Raw genomic sequence first — 17,863 nt, 5'->3', positions numbered from 1 at the left:
CAGAGACCCTCTCGTACAGCAGAGCTTGTACTGTTCATTGCCAAACCTTATAAAGAAGTGTTGCAGCAAAGAATGTGCTATAACTTGAGCTGAAGCTAACAGGGATGTTTTGTTTTGTTTTCAATATTGTAATTTAATAAAATTGTTACTGTAAGTTCCTGAAACAAATACTTTTATTGAAACAAATATTGTTACTCAAACAAATACCAATCGTGGTGTTTTATGCTGGGTTTTTTGTGCCCTATTACTTTATATACTGAACTAAAAAATTTGAAAGCTTGAACAGTCTCTTTTGTCCCAGGTCAAATGTGCCCCTCTGACAATACAACTGGCCCCAGCCTTGGTCTAGAACCGCCACTGGTAAAGACAGATCGTCTGTTACGACTGGTTTTCTTACCGATCACAACACCTTGTGTCTGTTGATCTTGTCTTGTGTGCCTTGAACTCTCAGCAGACTTGGCGGAGTCCTCTCGGCCATCACGATGCCTTGCCTCATTTGAATCTGGGATAATGCCATTGAATTAAACGACATATACTGTAACTTTACTTTGCAAAATTACAACGAAAGGCTAGGAAAATAAATTGATCTATATAAGTTTTGAGGGTCAGCAAGACAGGAAACAGGTGAATATATGAAAAGAAAAAAAAACAACATGCAATCTCAGCCGTTACTGTCACTGAGACGTGAATAAATGCTCCTCAGAAATGATGATGTGTAATTAAAAATCTGCTGATTTGAAAGCATCTCTCACTTTGCAGTCCCATTTTATGTTCGGTCTCCTTGCTTCGACAGAAGATTGAAAGTATTTGGTGTTATTATGGGCAGGCAATGCAATCAGTAATCAAATTTGGAGTAGCCTGGATATTGCTCATTGGTTAAGTCAAAGCAATATTTTACTCCAGATGAAATATTTTCCCTTCCCGTGTTGGAAAAGATGCATGTACTTGTGTCCGTATGTAGCGTGAGCTTGCTTTTGGTCTTATCTGTCCACAGTAACAACAACAACATGAGACGTTCCATTAAAATGTTTGTCGATTTATGTGGAAAACCAGTAGAGCTGACAAGGGAATCACTTAGACTTTAGTACGACTATTTCCAATTTGTTCCCAGAAATTAGTCATGTCAGTTGATTGCATTTTCACATATAGTTTCTCCAGCATAATTGATTTTTTTTTGTTGTTGTTGCATATGTCAGCATTATCTCTGGCTCAGCTTTGTGCCATGCATCTCATCTTGGGTACCAGTACATGGCATTACATAAATATGAGCTCGCTATCGCTATATGCTGTGGGTGCCAAATTCCTGTCAGACTCAGCAGTGACCACAGCCCCATCCAAATTAGCCAGATTCGTGATTTTGTGGTGATAGCTGGTGATATAAAGCATCATAGTAAAAGGGGAAAAAATTGCTAAATCATCATCATCAGTTGAATGTGTGTGTGTGTGTGTGTGTTTTTTTGTCTTCTCATGTACATACATCTTTTGATCAAAATTATTAATTTTAGCCCAAATCCACTTTTCTGTTACTGACTGTCGTCATGTGTGATTTGGAGTAGGTTTACTTTACTATACCTTTAACGTAAGAAGCCTTTTGGCCTGTTCTAGTGGGTTTTCTTCCCCTGACGTCCTCTAATAACTCCACTTCTCCCATTGTCACACATCCTGAGTCGTTTATGGCGACTTGTCTGCCTTCTCTTTTCTCAGACATCGCATCGTATTCACTCGCTCCAGACTTGACCTTTCCTCCGTTGGTGCCCTTGTTAAGTCCACCGACTGCCATTATTTCTCCTTCTCCACAATAAGTACCACGTCGCTCAGCATCTTTCAGTCGTTCTGATTCTGCCTTTGCCTTCAAGGCTGCGTCCGTCCTCTCCCTCTCCTCTTGGAGTTTCATTTGCTGTTCTCTGGCCACTTTCTCAAGGTCGACCCCGGCTCCACCGGCCCAGGTCATTTTGCGGGCCTTCTTCTTACCAGCCGTCTTGGGATCACCGTCAGCTTAAAATGATAACCCAGTATAAAACACAGCATGAGGAACATGAGAAATGACACATGTAGTATATTTGACAGGAACATCACACACAGTGATGGCAGTCCTGACCGTTTTATTTTTCTCAGTTGCTTAACTGCAACAATCCCCAAGATACAGACGATCCTCCCAGTAGTTACAGTGCAACGCTTCACTTCACCTGCAGAAGTTCCTCATACCATCCCAGTGAGTACAACAGTATCACCAAATCGAGATTTGTCTTTGTCATTGTATGAAAATAGACAGGCGATATGTCAAGTATCAGCATTCCAGTTTTTCTCAATTGCTTAAATGCAATACATGAGACATTGTTTACAATCTCAAAACAAAGTCCAGTTCCCACAACAGTTTAGTGCAACAATACTATTTAATTGTGAGAGTACCTAAAGCATTCAAAATGTTAAATTCATGTTTCAAAATTAAATGAAAATATCAATAAGTACAACAGTGTCACCAAATGGAAATATGTCTTTATCATTACATAAAGACAGACAAGCAATATGCTAAATATCAGCATCAATATGATGACTTGGTCAACCCTGAATACATCTTCTTTTACTTTATATATCATACTTAGACTTGCTGATCTCCGTATTACTGTAATATTATGGTGTCTAATATCACTGTCAATAAAGATTATTCCACAAACGTAGTGCAGCATTAAAGAAAATGCTGAAAAAATGCATTAAATGTGCTTATACTGTCTCACTGGGCATCCAGCCTCCTCTCTGTTTGGCCACAACGTTTCATCCACATCACATTTTCAGTGTATTGATTGTGGTTTTTATTATTTTCAAGTAAGGATTTGCACATTGAACATATGTAGGCATGCATGCATGCAAGGGTGATAGAATTCAACTGAAATATCACTTATTTGGATTTGCAATTACTTCATTGATTATTTTTCTGTTGGTGTTATGACATTTGTGTTTACAGGGTTGCAAAATGTGCTTCATATTTGCATTGTTGGTGAAAGCAATCAGAAATTATATATCGTAGGGTTACGGGCAAATGAGTTAATGATGTCGGGTTTTGACACACTGTTTTGAGAATGTAGATGATCATACGAGGATTGCATTTAAGCAATTGAGAAAAACTAAAAAAAACAGGCGTTGCACTGGTAGACTAAACAAGTTAAAGTGTGTCACCTTCCACAACTAGCCAGGCACTGCAGGACTTGTTGCCGGCCACAGCGGCGTAGATGCCTTTGTCCACCTGCTTGCAGTCCCTGATCAGCAGCCTGTGGATCAGTTTGTCCTCTGATACGGTTATGTTGTATTTTCCCCCATCTTCGAGCGGGCTGTTCTTGGCCATCCACCTGATGCAGGGTAGCGGTTGTGTCAGGACACATTCAAAGAGGGCGTCCTCCCTCTCTTGGGCTTTCGCCTCCTGAATTTTGACCAAGAAGTCCACATTGGGAACTACGGACAAACATGCATGAAACAAGGTGAAGCAAGCTCTAGTTTACAGTATAATGCATTTCATGATGCTGCAAACTGCTTGGAAAATTTACTTGACAAAAGGTGCATTTAAATAGGAAAGTTGCATTGTTAATTAGCTAAAGTAAATAGTGCTTAAAAATTTCACACTCATAACTTCTGGAGTGTTTGACTTTTTATTTTATTTCAGGAAGTCAAACTTAAATATTTTCTTCATTCTTGACTTGATTAATATTTCACTCTAGATACTTTAGTAGTACTGCTGGGCAATATGTATAGGGCGTATTAGGGTATTTAGGGTGATATGGAAAATGATATGATAATCACAACATTTATTATATGTATATAATTATTATGATTGGTAGGTAAAAGAACCCATCAGACAATAATTACATTGAACGGTTTGGTAATGTAAAGTTTATTATCAAACCAACTCCCTCACATACTTCAGATCTCATTTGGTCAGAAATTTTAGCTTAAAGATTCTGATCACCATTAATTTAGACGAACAAAAAAAAGAAGAAGTGTATTGTGATATGACAAAATCCAAATTTCATCCTGATACAACTCTGGTGAAAGCCGATGTCTGCCATAGATATGACATGTGCAAAAGTTTGTTATATGAGCAGTGTTTGAGAAACTGTTTTATATAAAACATCTCTCCTTTTTATTGAGCAATCAGAAAATCTGTGCAATAAAAGCTCAATGTGAAAGCGTAATTTAATTTTTTTACACCACTCCTCTAACCTCATTTGCATATTCAAATGACATTTTCATATCAGGTTACATATACCTGTTAAATTAAAATAAAATGTTAACTTCCCTTCCTCACTACCGACAATCAATTTATCAGTCTTGATGCACGTTAATAATGTGTCTTTCAATTATTAGATCCAAATGTACTTCACGTTAAACATGGTATGATATTATGATAGTATATGATTACAAAACTCACGTCACCTTTTCCACAATTATCTAATTTAAAAATCTTTGTGGAAAGTAAGAGATTGACGAATGGAAATAAACTGTTCTCTTGTTTTGTGAGACAAATGGGTGTAGATTTGGGTATGGATGGCAGGGACACATCCTTACTGATGTCAAGGGACTGATGAATTATGTGAGCTTTTCTCATTGTGGTTAATTACACCTGTTCCCTGCAACAGCTTTCACAGGTACTTTCACAGGGTAAGGAAAACATTGCTGTCTCTTTGAATCATTTTGAATGAATGAGCGAGATAATTCTAGATAAAGACAATACAGCTCATGAAAACTGCCCTATAAATACATTTACATGCATAAAATACGTAAAATGCCTAGAAAAGACGACAACTTTACATTTACACTAAACGAATCACTACATATTTAGAGAGAGAGAGCAATATAGGGGGATGTAAATGGGGGAGACCTGACACATGACCTGGCAACCTTGTCGCCAATACTAGCAATGACGTCTGTCAAGTGTCTGGCGGAAGTAGAAGCAGGTGGTATTTGTCATAGTTTAAAAAATTCACAGCATGAAATAATGCATAGAACTAATGTTAGTCAGTTAATTTGAAGTTCAGAGCTCAGGTGTATGTATAGTATTCATCACTTGGATATGTCATCATTTTAAAATTATTGACAAGCATTTTGTGGTAAGCATTATTATGGCGAAATCCCCCCAAAATTTTGAGAACTTAAATCAGAATAGGATCCTTTTTTATGAAGAGTCAAAGTGTAAGTAAGAACTTGGCTAACATAAGAATGCCTGGTAACGATGGCTTAGCAACCAGTATCATCTTAGACATCTATTACTTGTGTAATGTTACTTAATGTATAACCAACCCCCCCGAAAGTAAAGGTTTTACAGAGTCAAACACACGCACACACACGCGCGCGTGCACGCACACACACACACACACACACACACACACACACACACACACACACACACACACACACACACACACACACACACACACACACACACACACACACAATGCAAATTGTTAACATTATTAGTTCAAACAAACGTTTCAAAATTGTCCCTACCAAGGTGGAAATCAAACCTACACCCTTAGAGACAACAATAAAGATTCATTACCAAAACAACCAAAAAAAAGAAAGCTGTAATTAAAATATTGCATTAAATTTTCAGTTAAAAAAATAGTGGCATTCACTTTCATAGACGTTGTTCAAGGTCTATTTATTATGCTTTCTGTTGTATTCGATATATGAAATATCAGTCTTTAAACATCCTTAGTCTCCCTCCAACAGAGTCCCAACCCCATTGCACCAAATGCCCTTCATAAGCTTGTTCAGAAACAACCATAAAACAGTTACGAGGGTTAATATAAGTTTACCTATCACTGCCCGAGTCTGGAAACTAAGTTTCACAAACTGGTTAACTGGAAATGTTCAACATTCATTTCTCTCAGTATCGAAATTCAACAGCATCATCTCATTTAGCTTCTCTTATGAATGTACCTCTGAAGTCAGTCGTGAAGGCGTTGACCTCCTCCCTGTCCACCTGATACAGCCCGGCACGTTCCAGCATGGGCTCTGTTTTCTTCTCAACTTGTTTAAAGCTGTGTTTCCATGATGAATCATCATTACATGGGGCCATGGCACCATCCTGCCAAAAAGAGTTGCCAAAGAGTTACAATTAAAGATATGCATGTTAATAGATTTGTCTTAAATATAATGACCAAAATACTCCATGCAAATAAATGAACAAAAAGAGGATTGTGAATGATGTCAGTCTTTATGCATCACCAAAAAAAAGTAAATGCAAATATGAGGAATATGTGTATACATGATATGTATGAGGGATCTTTAAAAAGACCATAGCCTTATATGGTTTTAAATAATGTGAAAACCAACTGAAGAGGCCTCTTCACCATCCCACTTTGTAGAGGAAAAATCTATTCATGGGATCTTTTAAGCCCATTTCAAACTCAAAGGATGCACTGCCATCACCTTTAACGTCAATATGCCTCAGGTTTCTGAGATGCTCAGTATATTGACAACCACAAGGAGGGGAATGGAAAGAGAAGAAAGATAATAGCACATGACAGAGAAGTGAGTTGGAGCGAATGAAATGAGATGAGAGCTGCAAACAGATTGGACTAATTGTTTGATTTCAAACAAAGGAAGACATCAGCTAATCTGATGAGTAAATCCATTTGGACTTGTTGTTAAACTGGCAAACAGTATTGTGGCATGCGTTAGCGCGACTCAACATGCAGAAATTTACCCAAAACTACATGTAGATGAGCCTGAATAAGGTATGCATGCTGACAAATGCCTTCATTTCAGTGGCAAATGACGATGATCACGGTGCATTTTTTAACGACATCACAACAGGAAGAATTACCCTATACTGTTCCTCCACTCGCTGTTGCTTCTTCTCTCCGAGTTTCTTGAGGATCAAACGGAAGTCCTTGACACCAAACTCGGCACAGATGCGCTCATAGTCCTTCCTATCAGCGTTCATGATGACCTCCCAGAACCTCTCATCAATCTCCCCTTCTTCTTTCCTTGTGTGGTTTTCCTCTATGCTTTAAGTGTGTGGAAAGCATTGCAAATAGATTAGCATATTAGTTTGAGTACCTTTATAACCTGTACAGTGATACGGTATGTCAGTAACCTAACATTTAAAAACCCCCCAAAATTTTTTGATTTTGATCTTTATTTGGACCTTTCAAATAGTACATCACAGAATTAATTTGTTCATATTATTGATAACGAATTTAAAATATGTAGGTTTTAATCAAATGTTGGTCATCCGTAAATGTGGCCTGGTTCATTGTGGTTTTGGTCTCAAAGAAATTTCTCATTTAGTACAGCTTAGCATCCAGACTGTTCTTACCTTTTCCTCAACAGTTTCCTAAACTTTGACGGGTCTGTCGCAGCTGAAAATGCAGAATAGCACAGCAAATCTTTTTTCTCTTATTGTTGAGTTTGTATTGTGCAGCACAACTTGCATTGAAATGGAGCTATACAGTACAGTGGGAATTGAGTTTGAAATGTATAGTAGCTGAAATGACTGAAGAGTAGGTGAGAAGGGGTAGGAAAAAACAAGTGTATACTTTGTCCTACTCCTTTTCCAACATGTGATAAATAACACTGGTCAACACAATTTTTCTTGCAAGGGGTTTTTCAACAGATTCTAGCTAACTTTTGGGTGCTGAATCCAAATCTGGCATTAGTTTTCGCCTATCACATCAGGTTATTGAACTATGAAAAATCATTATTTTTGAGAAAACAGCAATTTTACACTCAAAGTTAAAAAAACACTGTTGCATTAGAAGATCGATAGATGCAAAAATGATTACAATGAATAAATAAACACTCAGCCTAGCATGAAATTACTTAGGAAATGAATAGGGGTAATTTTTATCCCCACCAAGATTGCCAGACTAGATGGTCAACTTTTATAAAATCCTGAATAAGGAGCATATAGATAGCACAAAAACTTGATGTGATAGAGCAAATCTGAGCTCAGATTTGGATTCAGCAGCCCAAAATTAGCCAAAAACAGTTTCCAAAGTCCATGCAAGAAAAAAAAACTATATTTTTGTGGACCAGTGTAATCTGATGCATATGGATATTTGTTTGCTGAGTTTGATGTGTGTATTTGTTGATCACTTCAGATTATTAGCAATGGCTTATCTGTATGTTATATCCTGCTTAATTACATGTTTGAAATAAATCATCATTCATTCATTCATTTATGCCACTTTCTAAAAAAATGATATATGCATTTATACATTCATGTGCATTTTTTTTCAAATCTATTGACATTCTTGTTTTGCAGAAATGCTAGTGACATGGAGAACTTCTGCTCACCAATGTCCATCTCCTCCATAGCCTTGTGTTTTTTGAATCCAACTACAACAAAGAGAGTTACTCACCGATAATGAGGTAAGTTAACAAAACCAAATGTTAACACACACACACACACACACACACACACACACACACACACACACACACACACACACACACACACACACACACACGACTTGCACATGTTCACGCACTCACACACGTGTCTAAACACAATGATATGTAGAAGTACATTGCACATTGCCTCTTACCCTCAATCACATTTAACATTACAGTGCAGACAGCCTTTCCATATTCATTGACAGCAAAGCATTTGTATGTATCTGCATCCTCAGGGGAAACTTTATGAATCTAGAGGTAGAGATGACACAAGTTGACAGTGACAAAGACTTGAAACGCACAACTTGTTTCATATGCTGTTTCTATAGATCATTTTGATCCACTGGTTGCAGATACTGTGAATGAAGTCTGACAGCCACTCACCTCTAAAGAATGTTCACCAGACGACTCATTGTATTTCCTCATACATTTTTCCGTGTCTGTAAGATCTCCTTTAGCTCTTGTCCATGTCACTTGGGGTTTTGGATCTCCTTTCACAACAGCCTTGAAAACAGCTACTTTCCCTGAAGCGATGTGAGAAAATATAAGTTCTTCATCACCACATCTATAAATTCCAGTCATGTGTTCATAGATGGAGCTAAAGCACAGTCAAATTCAAACCAGTATTTTCTTAATTGTGTTTGGTCGTGGCTTGCTATTTTAGGTGACCATGCAACTGTAAGGATTTTACATGAACCACCGAGGGGCAAAACTCCAGACCTTTTGAATCATCTGATTCCATAAAAAATGCAAACAACTTGTGGATATTTAAGTGTCAGTGCTTTATTATTGTAAAATGATGAGGCTCACCCTCTTGAATGGTTAGCGAGATTGGTTTTCGTTGGAAATCCGGGGTGCTCTTGCCCCGTGGTATCTCCATCACAAACTGTGTAATCATCACCCCAGGTGTCTTGGATCTCTTCCTGATACCGGCTACACAAAAACCCAAAGAAAAGGAAAAAAAAAACAACCATTAGAAATAAAAAGTAGAAATGCAAGGGAGGATGAGGGTCTTTTGGCATGACTTCAGACTTCTTCATTTGCTACCAGCAGATGTCAGTAACACCATATTTTCCTTCAGACTAAGTTGTATTTATTGAAAGATGGAAAGAAGTAAAACTGCACAGCAGGGGAAAGACATTCAAAATGGAAACAGATTGCATTGGAGACTTAAGGAGAACGAAGAATAATTGCATTTTATGAACATTTTAGAAATTGGTGGGGGAAACAGTGTGTGAAGTAGTGGTTATATATAACAACCTGCTGTTTTTACTTTCACACAAAGTGTCTTGATAGAATATGGCATGTCTGAAAGTATGCAGTGGTAATGTGTGCTGATGATACGTCATTTTCATTAAGTCTCCCTTCAACCTTTATCCAGATCTACGACGGTGTGTTGATCCGAAAAAAAAAGAAAAAAAAAGACAAGCTTATCTTGTTTTAAGTCTCATGATGCTTATTTCCACATATTGCTGATAAAATGTTCTTACCCCTATTGCTTGCTTAAAGAACGTGTGCTTGTTTCATGATTTTAAGACTTATTGGGGGGATTTTCAGTAAACAGGGAAATAAATCTTAAAATGAGAAACTTGATTTAAAATTATCTTTCATTTCTATAGTAAATGTCTTGAAATAAGTCCTATTATCATGAAACAAATGTGTTTTCTTGAAACAAGCAATATCTGCCAGTGGTGTTAGAAAACATTACTAGCAATATCTTCAAATAAGCATATGAACATCTCAGAATCCCTTGGTAATCTTGTCTTTTTTGCAGTATCGTAAACAAAGTCATGTTAATAAAAGTTGATCTTCACATTTGTGGAAATGGGCCACATAGTATCAGTGACTACAAATGATGTAATCACTAATGCTGTGTTTTGATTTTGTCAGTGATGTGCAGCATTTGTCAGTATTGACTTCTAACTATGTTTGCCAATTCATGACTTATCCAAACTTTTACTAGTACCAAAGAAAGTTGACTCAGTTCATCTGACTACAACGTTTATTGACAGATACGTTGTCAACGATATCTCTCAATAAACATTGCAACCAGATGAACTGATTCAACTTGCTTTGAGTTTCTTACCTGGATTATTGAGCATGCATAAAGACATGTTGCTAGTACCGTATTTCCCGGACTATAAATTGCTGTTTGTTTTCACTCGTCTGGATGGTCCTGCGATTCAAAGGGATTTATACAATGTAATTTTGTCGGACGAATACACTGCGTATCAACTAAGGCCAATAGATGGCGCTGTTTAATCTTGTAATTCAATTGAAAGTACTGTACCAGCCGTAGAAATTGAAAGAGAGTAGAACGGGCATTGAACTGTTTGCCGTAGTCATTTGAATAGTTCAAAAGAAAGTGGCGATTGTTGTTAGTTGTCTTGGTGACAGCACACGTCAGTGGGGCCATAAATGTTTGTACTTCTCCACTGTTCGTTTGGTCGTTACTGCAAAATTTCACTTCAGTGCGTCCGCGACTTGCTGGAGGTCGGTTTATATGGAAGTTTATACGGAAGCTAGCCCGCTACAGTGGTCACAGTTCTTTGCAATGGCAGCGGTTCAAATAAAAATGGCCACCACTCTAACCATCCTGTTATGCTGATTTGAAAGGGAAGTCTGTTCTACTCCAATTCAGTTTCTATGGTACCACCTTATAAATGCGACTTATACTCCAGGAGATATGGTATATGTATTTCTATTTAAGTGTTATAACGAATCATTTAATAACCATTTTTTCTACGTTAGAACTGCATATCTGCTGTATGCTGTAATGACTTGTAAAACGTGGGTATGCTGCTAAAAAAAAGTAACATGTCCATATCGACATATCTACTTTTTATATACCCATAAAGTTGGAATGATTTGAACAGAATAGTTCATATTTCAAACACCTGTGCTTTAATTTTCCCTCGTGATTAGGTCCAACATTTGCTCATCAGGCTTTGGATGTTACAAAAATAAGGGGAGGGGGGGAGATAAATCAGGAGAGGATAGAACAATATTAATCCTGGGATTGACTTTAAATGACAGCAACAGAGATGGGAGAACAGCCATCCTGACAAATGCATGGCCGGGGCCTTCTGATTCAGCAAGGAAGCAAAGAGACATTCTGGGTTATCAAGCACCACAAAGAGAAGAAAGGTCACAAGCAGACACGGTACACAATAATACCATAAGGTATTATCAATAATAATCTTCCATTATTAACATTAATGGGTTTACACCATGCATTGTACTGTTTTGAGCGGAGCGTTCAAACAATAGGGCTTATGAGAGGACGGACAACTGTTTGTGTCAGAAATGAATGCGGCTCGCTTGCTTTTCACCTGACTTGTTGCCCGACACCTCATTAAAATGCTGAATGTATCGAAGAACAATGGAGAAACCTGAATGACAGAAACGATATTGGATCAGTTGGGAGAACTTGAGCAAAGTAGTGCGTTTGGAACAGTTTCAGGACATTGAAAAAAGGGCTCGCCGACATGTTTCAGAGGAACCTGTAAATTATGAGTTGTTCCGTTAGTGAGATTTAAGGAGGAGGCAGATGGCAGGCGCCTTCCCTTGAGTTGCTCTTGAGACTGTTCCCTTTGTCCAAATGAGTTACATATCACATTTCCTCTCCCTGCTGTGCGTAAGAGAGAGAGCGAGAGAGACCGACCGAGAGAGAAGAGAGAGAGACCGACCCACTGAGAGAGGGAAAGAGAGAGAAAATCATTGATAGAGATAGAATTAGAATATGAGAGAGAGATTAAAGGCTCTCGGTGAAAAAATAGATGGGCACATTGTGGAACAGGAAAGCTTGCAGGCGTTGACAGGGTCAAAGTGAAGGAGGGAGCAGACAGTCACCTTTAATCCAGGGTTTTTTTTCTTCTCATCCTCAGTTTATTACAGATGTCATTGAGAAGAAAATAAGTACATAAACAAATAAAGAGACTGACAGACACGTAGTTGCATTGAAGAGGATTACAGCCAGTGAAAAATCTACTGGATTTCTGATATTAAAGTCAGAATTCTGAGATTTAAGTATCTCAGATCACTGATTAATCTTTCACATGCGGCCCTGATCTTACTTTGTATGGTAGACAGGCTGGTCAGATACAGGTACTTCTGATAAAGTTAGTTTAAGTTTGAAGTCCCATAGGTGGAAGTAATATATCATGGTGCAGGACATATTAAAGTCTTCAATTATTCAATTCAATCATTTCGTTCCTCGGAGGTTGAGGTGAGCCTGACATGCAGGAGCGTGTCGGCTGTTGTAATTTATTGTCTCAGTGACTGATCCTCAGCCCCCTCAGAGGAAACACACAGCCCATGTATGTCGATGAAGGAGAAACACTTGGACAACCAGGGAGTTGTGTTTGGAAATCAAAAGAAGCACCCATGCTGAAATGCATGGTGATATACAAAACTATAGACTGTATTCTGTAAACAAAGACAAGTTCTATTGCAAAAAAAAGAACTAGATTCTAGATAAAGTCAAGTCTACATTTTCAGACATCCGTTATTCCTCTTAAAATAAGCGACATCTTCTTGCTTTTACAGAGAAAAAAGCTGAAGCTCTGTAATGTATTTCTAAGCGATCATGTTCCAGATGTTGCGAAACCCATCAGAAATCATTTAAAGATGACTACCAGCCGCACCCCATGCTTCATGTTTGAGATATTCAGCATCTCAGTCTTTTAAATAATTGCATTAATTAATTTTTACACAATATACATAAGCAACACCATCAGCGGTTGATTGTGTTTGGAAGAAGTGGAGTGAAGGTTGGGGAGATACGGAGAGTCTGGAGGTTGTGCTGGAAAATTTTCATTCTTAAAAGACCTGCAACAGCAATTTCCTGCCATCTAGAACCTTCAATTTGATCAATTATTGTAATGCATGGGTGGGTCTCCATGAGCCGCCATACATTTTCACATTTTAAAAACGTGCAATTTCCTGCAATTTAGAGCATTCAATTGGACCAGTGGAGGTACTGCAGAAACTGGCGAATTTACAATTTTTAAACAGCCCAAATACATTCTTTTAATTGCAAATATATGCACAGTCACCAGAACTATCTATCCTTGATTCAAACTAGCTCCCAACTATATACATATATATATAAAATGTACTTTTTTTGATAAGAGAAAAATGGGGGATGAAAAAGCACAAGTTTGCACCCCTGATTTAATGGTGGTTGGTATTTACTGTGGAAAATCACCTGTGTGAACGTGTGCATGTCCATTTCCTCATGGTGGCTTCCATTTGCTTCAGACTAATCAGTTCAGTTAATTCACAGGTTTCCTTTTTCTCTGGTGAGATATGACATCCGATCTCAGGACTATATCTGAATAATGGTTTTAATCTTGGATAGGAACTGCAGTTTTCTAAAAAAAAACCCCATCAGTGTTGGGTCTATATAAAGTGTATGAAAGAGTTGTCATTCAAGTGTCAGTAACTGCTGGTCAGAGTCATCTTTTCTTATTTTCTCATTTCAAAATCACACCCATAGAGTGATGAATACTTAAGACCAATGCAACTAAGAGAGTTGCAGCAGATATTTTTGTACAGTCTTCCTCAACCAAACTACATCCCATTGGATAGATTTTCAGTATGACAGGTGATGAGAGAAAATAGCAGAACGTCAAAGGACAAAACGGAGATTTATGGCAGCTTGTTTCTTATATGTTTGGCATGAATAGAGTCTGATCCAGTGTAAATGTTTCTATACATGAATTGACTTCTCATTCCACTTCAGGTTTTTTTATTTGCCCCCCTTTTCTCCCTAATTGTACCCAGCCAATTAACCCACTCTTCTGAGCCATCCCAGTCGCTGCATCACCCTTTCTGCTGATCCGGGGAGGGCTGCAGACTACCACATGCCTCCTCCGATACATGTAGAGTCACCAGCCGCTTCTTTTCACCTGACAGTGCGGAGTTTCGCCAGGGGGACAAAGCGCATGGGAGGATCACGCTATTCCCCTAAATTCCCCCTCCCCCCTGAACAGGCGCCCCGACCGACCAGAGGAGGCGTTAGTGCAGTGACCAGGACACATACCCATATCCGGCTTCCCTCCTGCAGACACGGCCAATTGTGTCTGTATGGATGCCTGACCAAGCCAAAGGTAACATGGGGATTCGAACTGGCGATCCCTGAATTGGTAGGCAACGGAATAGACCGCTATGCTACCCGGATGCCCACAGATTTTCTTTTGTTCAAGAAGGAGTTCAGTCTTATGAGGAATAAAATGAAATGTGTAATTGCAGTGAAGCCGACATCACCCTGTGTAGTTAGTTTTTACACTTATTTTTTTACCCCTGCATCTCTGCAATGGCATCTGCACTGCAAAGTTATTTTACTTTATTTTGAATCAGTTTGGTTGGAAGAGGAATTACATTGCAATTCTGTATTTTACCTTGGCCGTTGGCAGCCGGATCTGTGACCTTTGACCTCTTCCACATTTTGGCTTGAGATGTACGGACAAGCAGATGTCCTACAAGTACAAACAGTGTAAGCATTAATACTCTTTATGAGCCAACACAACAATTCTTGGCACAGTGGGACTTTACTGTGCTTGTTTTGTAGCACCACTTTTGCAGCATTGTGAAAAATAATACAAGTAAATAATGGAGGAAATATTACACAGTGTTGAATGGAATTAAAGCAGCTAGGTGCGCAGTATTCTGAGTTATTTATGTTACAGAGCTTCTTTTTATTGTATTTTGTCTTTATTTAGCTAGGCAGACCAATGAATACCAGACATGTTTAACCTTTCAGGACCATAGAGACTAGCTATGTGTCAACCCAGGTGACGTTATTTCGACAAATTTAAAATGTAACATGAGATGTGCAGTATTTCAGCAGTAAAACTCCATTCATGCTGTATTTTACCACTGCAGTGGGACATGAACACATACTTGTTTTTCACTGCAGTTTACTGGTGCTGTAAAGGAGTATTGACAAAACCAGCCACATTCACTTCTGTTGGTATATGAAATGGAGGTAGAATATGTGTGTCTCTAACACTTCATCCTGCTTTTTATTTTTTAACAAATTTTATAATTCCCAAGTCAAATTATAGGATTTTGATGCATTTACTGTCAGATCTAAATATGTGTTTGGGCCATCATAGGTCGCATAACTTATAAAACTGCCAGACTACTCCATCCTACACATACAAGGAGAAGAATGCGGTACTTAAAATGACAGGGCAAGGCGTTACATTGAACAGTGTGGGAAGAAAACTCATTGATTCAGTGACTGGTTTCAAACAGACCCAGTAGCTGGTAATAGTCCCAGTAGTTTAAATCAGGTAGATATACAAGCAGAACAAGTTCAACTTTGGGGCATGTACTCTGACGTCTAAGTATTGTACTATCCAATTATCTGCATAACATGATTGTGGCAGTTTCTTCAAAGACTAATAGCAGCTGTCTTAAAATATGGAATAATAAGATGATGTCTAATTAATCCCTGAGAGGAAATTTAGAGGCCACAGCAGCATAAGAGTACACAGATGAGATACAGATGTATAATACACAAATTATATGCAAGAATATACGCAAATAATATGCAAGAATATACACATTATATGCAAGAATAATCAGTACACATACCGTTAGTATAGTGGTTGTGAAAGAACAACTAGGATGAATATATAAAAAAAGACAAGCGATGCAGTTTTTCGTATAATCACAGAAGGTTTCTAAGACCACAAGAGATTTCAAACCAGGAGTTGGTTTAGACAGGGAGAAACCTGACATCTATTTCATGTCACAGCCATCCCATCCCCATTTACAAGTCATAGTGAGTGAAGGACTGGCTCGCTAATGGTGCACACCTTTCATGCTATGGCTAGCAATGACCCTGCAATGACTGCATATGATCACATGTCACCTGAATACAGAGGGTCACAGCTTCAAAAATGTAATTCTCTGAAATACTCAGTGTGAGAACAGATGCTTTTATGTAATTAGATATAAGTACACTATGGACGTAGTCAAGGTTGTAGTCAAGGAAGGGGGCCGGTGGGGCTTTTGACCTACCCTGAAAAACAAATGGTCCAAAAAGTGTATTCGATCAAACAATGTTGCAAATACCACATTTGAACAAAAAAAGCTTGGCCATTATTACATGATGTTTATAGGCCTGAAATATCCATTATTTAGCAAACCGTCCACCAAATTCAACCGAATAAAGTTTGACTATTTTGTAAAGTATAGTGGATTGGTGGCCATAGGAGGATCAAAGCCAACTTGCATAAGGTGTCCTGTTCGTTAGGTGCATTTTCTGGGGGGAAAAAATACCCACCCCTTTTAAGTAGGCCGACTACAGACCTGGTACACAGTAAACTCATAAAACCTAAGAGAGTGACAGAGCGATTGTAAAGTGCAAGGATTTTTGGCACCCAATATCCATCCAGAAAAGCCATGGCCTTAGCACAGCATCAGGTTTAATTGATGGCCAGTCTCTATTTTAAACATGCATTGTGGAGTTCATGAGGAGAAGACTTGGAGAATTAATACTGCAAGTTTGTAGGTTGTACTTACAGTATGGAAATACAGTGAGTGAAAGTCATGACCTTGGTTTGGTCCCCCATTTAGGATGCAGCTCAGATTCCTTTCAAATGGATCCAATAAGCCTTCCAGTTGTTCTAACTCTAGTACGTTATAAGGTATAAACATAAACTGTAATTCATCTAAATATGAAAGAGAAGCCAATGAATGACCCTTGGTCAGGCTGTTCCTTTCATCCCAGTCATTAAAATATAGGATGAGCATCTTACCTGTCTACCACCCTGATCTCCGTCCACACTCAGACCGTTTTACCGACCTTGTATACCCTCCACTGGGTTCCCTCTGAGTATTAAATCCCCTGGTTGAATGCAAGATAGTGACCAGCTACCTTATTCAAGTGTCAGGCAAACTGACCAGACAAAGTGAAGATCAGAATTTGGGGCCAGTGACGATTCAGGGCAGGCTGCTTTTATTTGGGCAGTGGGATGTTGGGTGGGGGTTATTATACGGGGGAAGGAGGGGTGGCATAAATGAGGTGTAGGAACTAAGTTGCCCGAAGGAAGGAGGGATGGGCTACAAAATAGCCTGGTCCATGGTGAGGTTTATCTTGCTTTATTAGGTGACATATCTGAATGCATATTCCTTGAAAGTCTGCAGAAAACGCACAAATCGGTAGCTAGCTAGCTAGCTAGAGAGAGAGAGAGAGAGAGAGAGAGAGAGAGAGAGAGAGAGAGACAGAGAGAGAGAGAGAGAAAGAGGGAGACAGATGGTTTCTTTATTTTTGTATACATCAATTCATTTAAATGGGAAATGTCAGATTTACCTCAGTTTGCTGTTTGTAATTTTCAATGTCAGACACATGTACAATACTGAGAATTGACCCCCATCCTCGCTTAGACATTAGCAAAGATCAGAAGTTGTGAACAAGGCACTTATCCCCTTGACAGCAGTGCGCTTCTTATAT

At 38.6% G+C, this 17,863-nt stretch overlaps 1 protein-coding gene across 1 annotated transcript in view; it reads right to left on the bottom strand.

Moving 5' to 3' along the window:
* The window catches only part of LOC130129083 (immunoglobulin-like and fibronectin type III domain-containing protein 1), a 38,134-nt gene extending 23,290 nt beyond the window's left edge, over window positions 1-14,844 (bottom strand). The window contains 11 exon segments of the mRNA XM_056298880.1: window positions 1,707-1,995; window positions 3,175-3,447; window positions 5,932-6,079; window positions 6,353-6,457; window positions 6,809-6,983; window positions 7,307-7,358; window positions 8,296-8,337; window positions 8,547-8,646; window positions 8,779-8,918; window positions 9,205-9,327; window positions 14,799-14,844. Coding sequence (XP_056154855.1) covers window positions 1,707-1,995; window positions 3,175-3,447; window positions 5,932-6,079; window positions 6,353-6,457; window positions 6,809-6,983; window positions 7,307-7,358; window positions 8,296-8,337; window positions 8,547-8,646; window positions 8,779-8,918; window positions 9,205-9,327; window positions 14,799-14,844 — 1,493 coding nt within the window.
* Between the last annotated feature and the right edge of the window lie 3,019 nt (window positions 14,845-17,863).

Source organism: Lampris incognitus, chromosome 2 (assembly GCF_029633865.1).
Source record: "Lampris incognitus isolate fLamInc1 chromosome 2, fLamInc1.hap2, whole genome shotgun sequence".
Lineage (NCBI taxonomy): Eukaryota > Metazoa > Chordata > Actinopteri > Lampriformes > Lampridae > Lampris > Lampris incognitus.
Note: the sequence above shows the minus strand (reverse complement) of the source record. Positions and strands in the feature narration are given on the sequence as shown.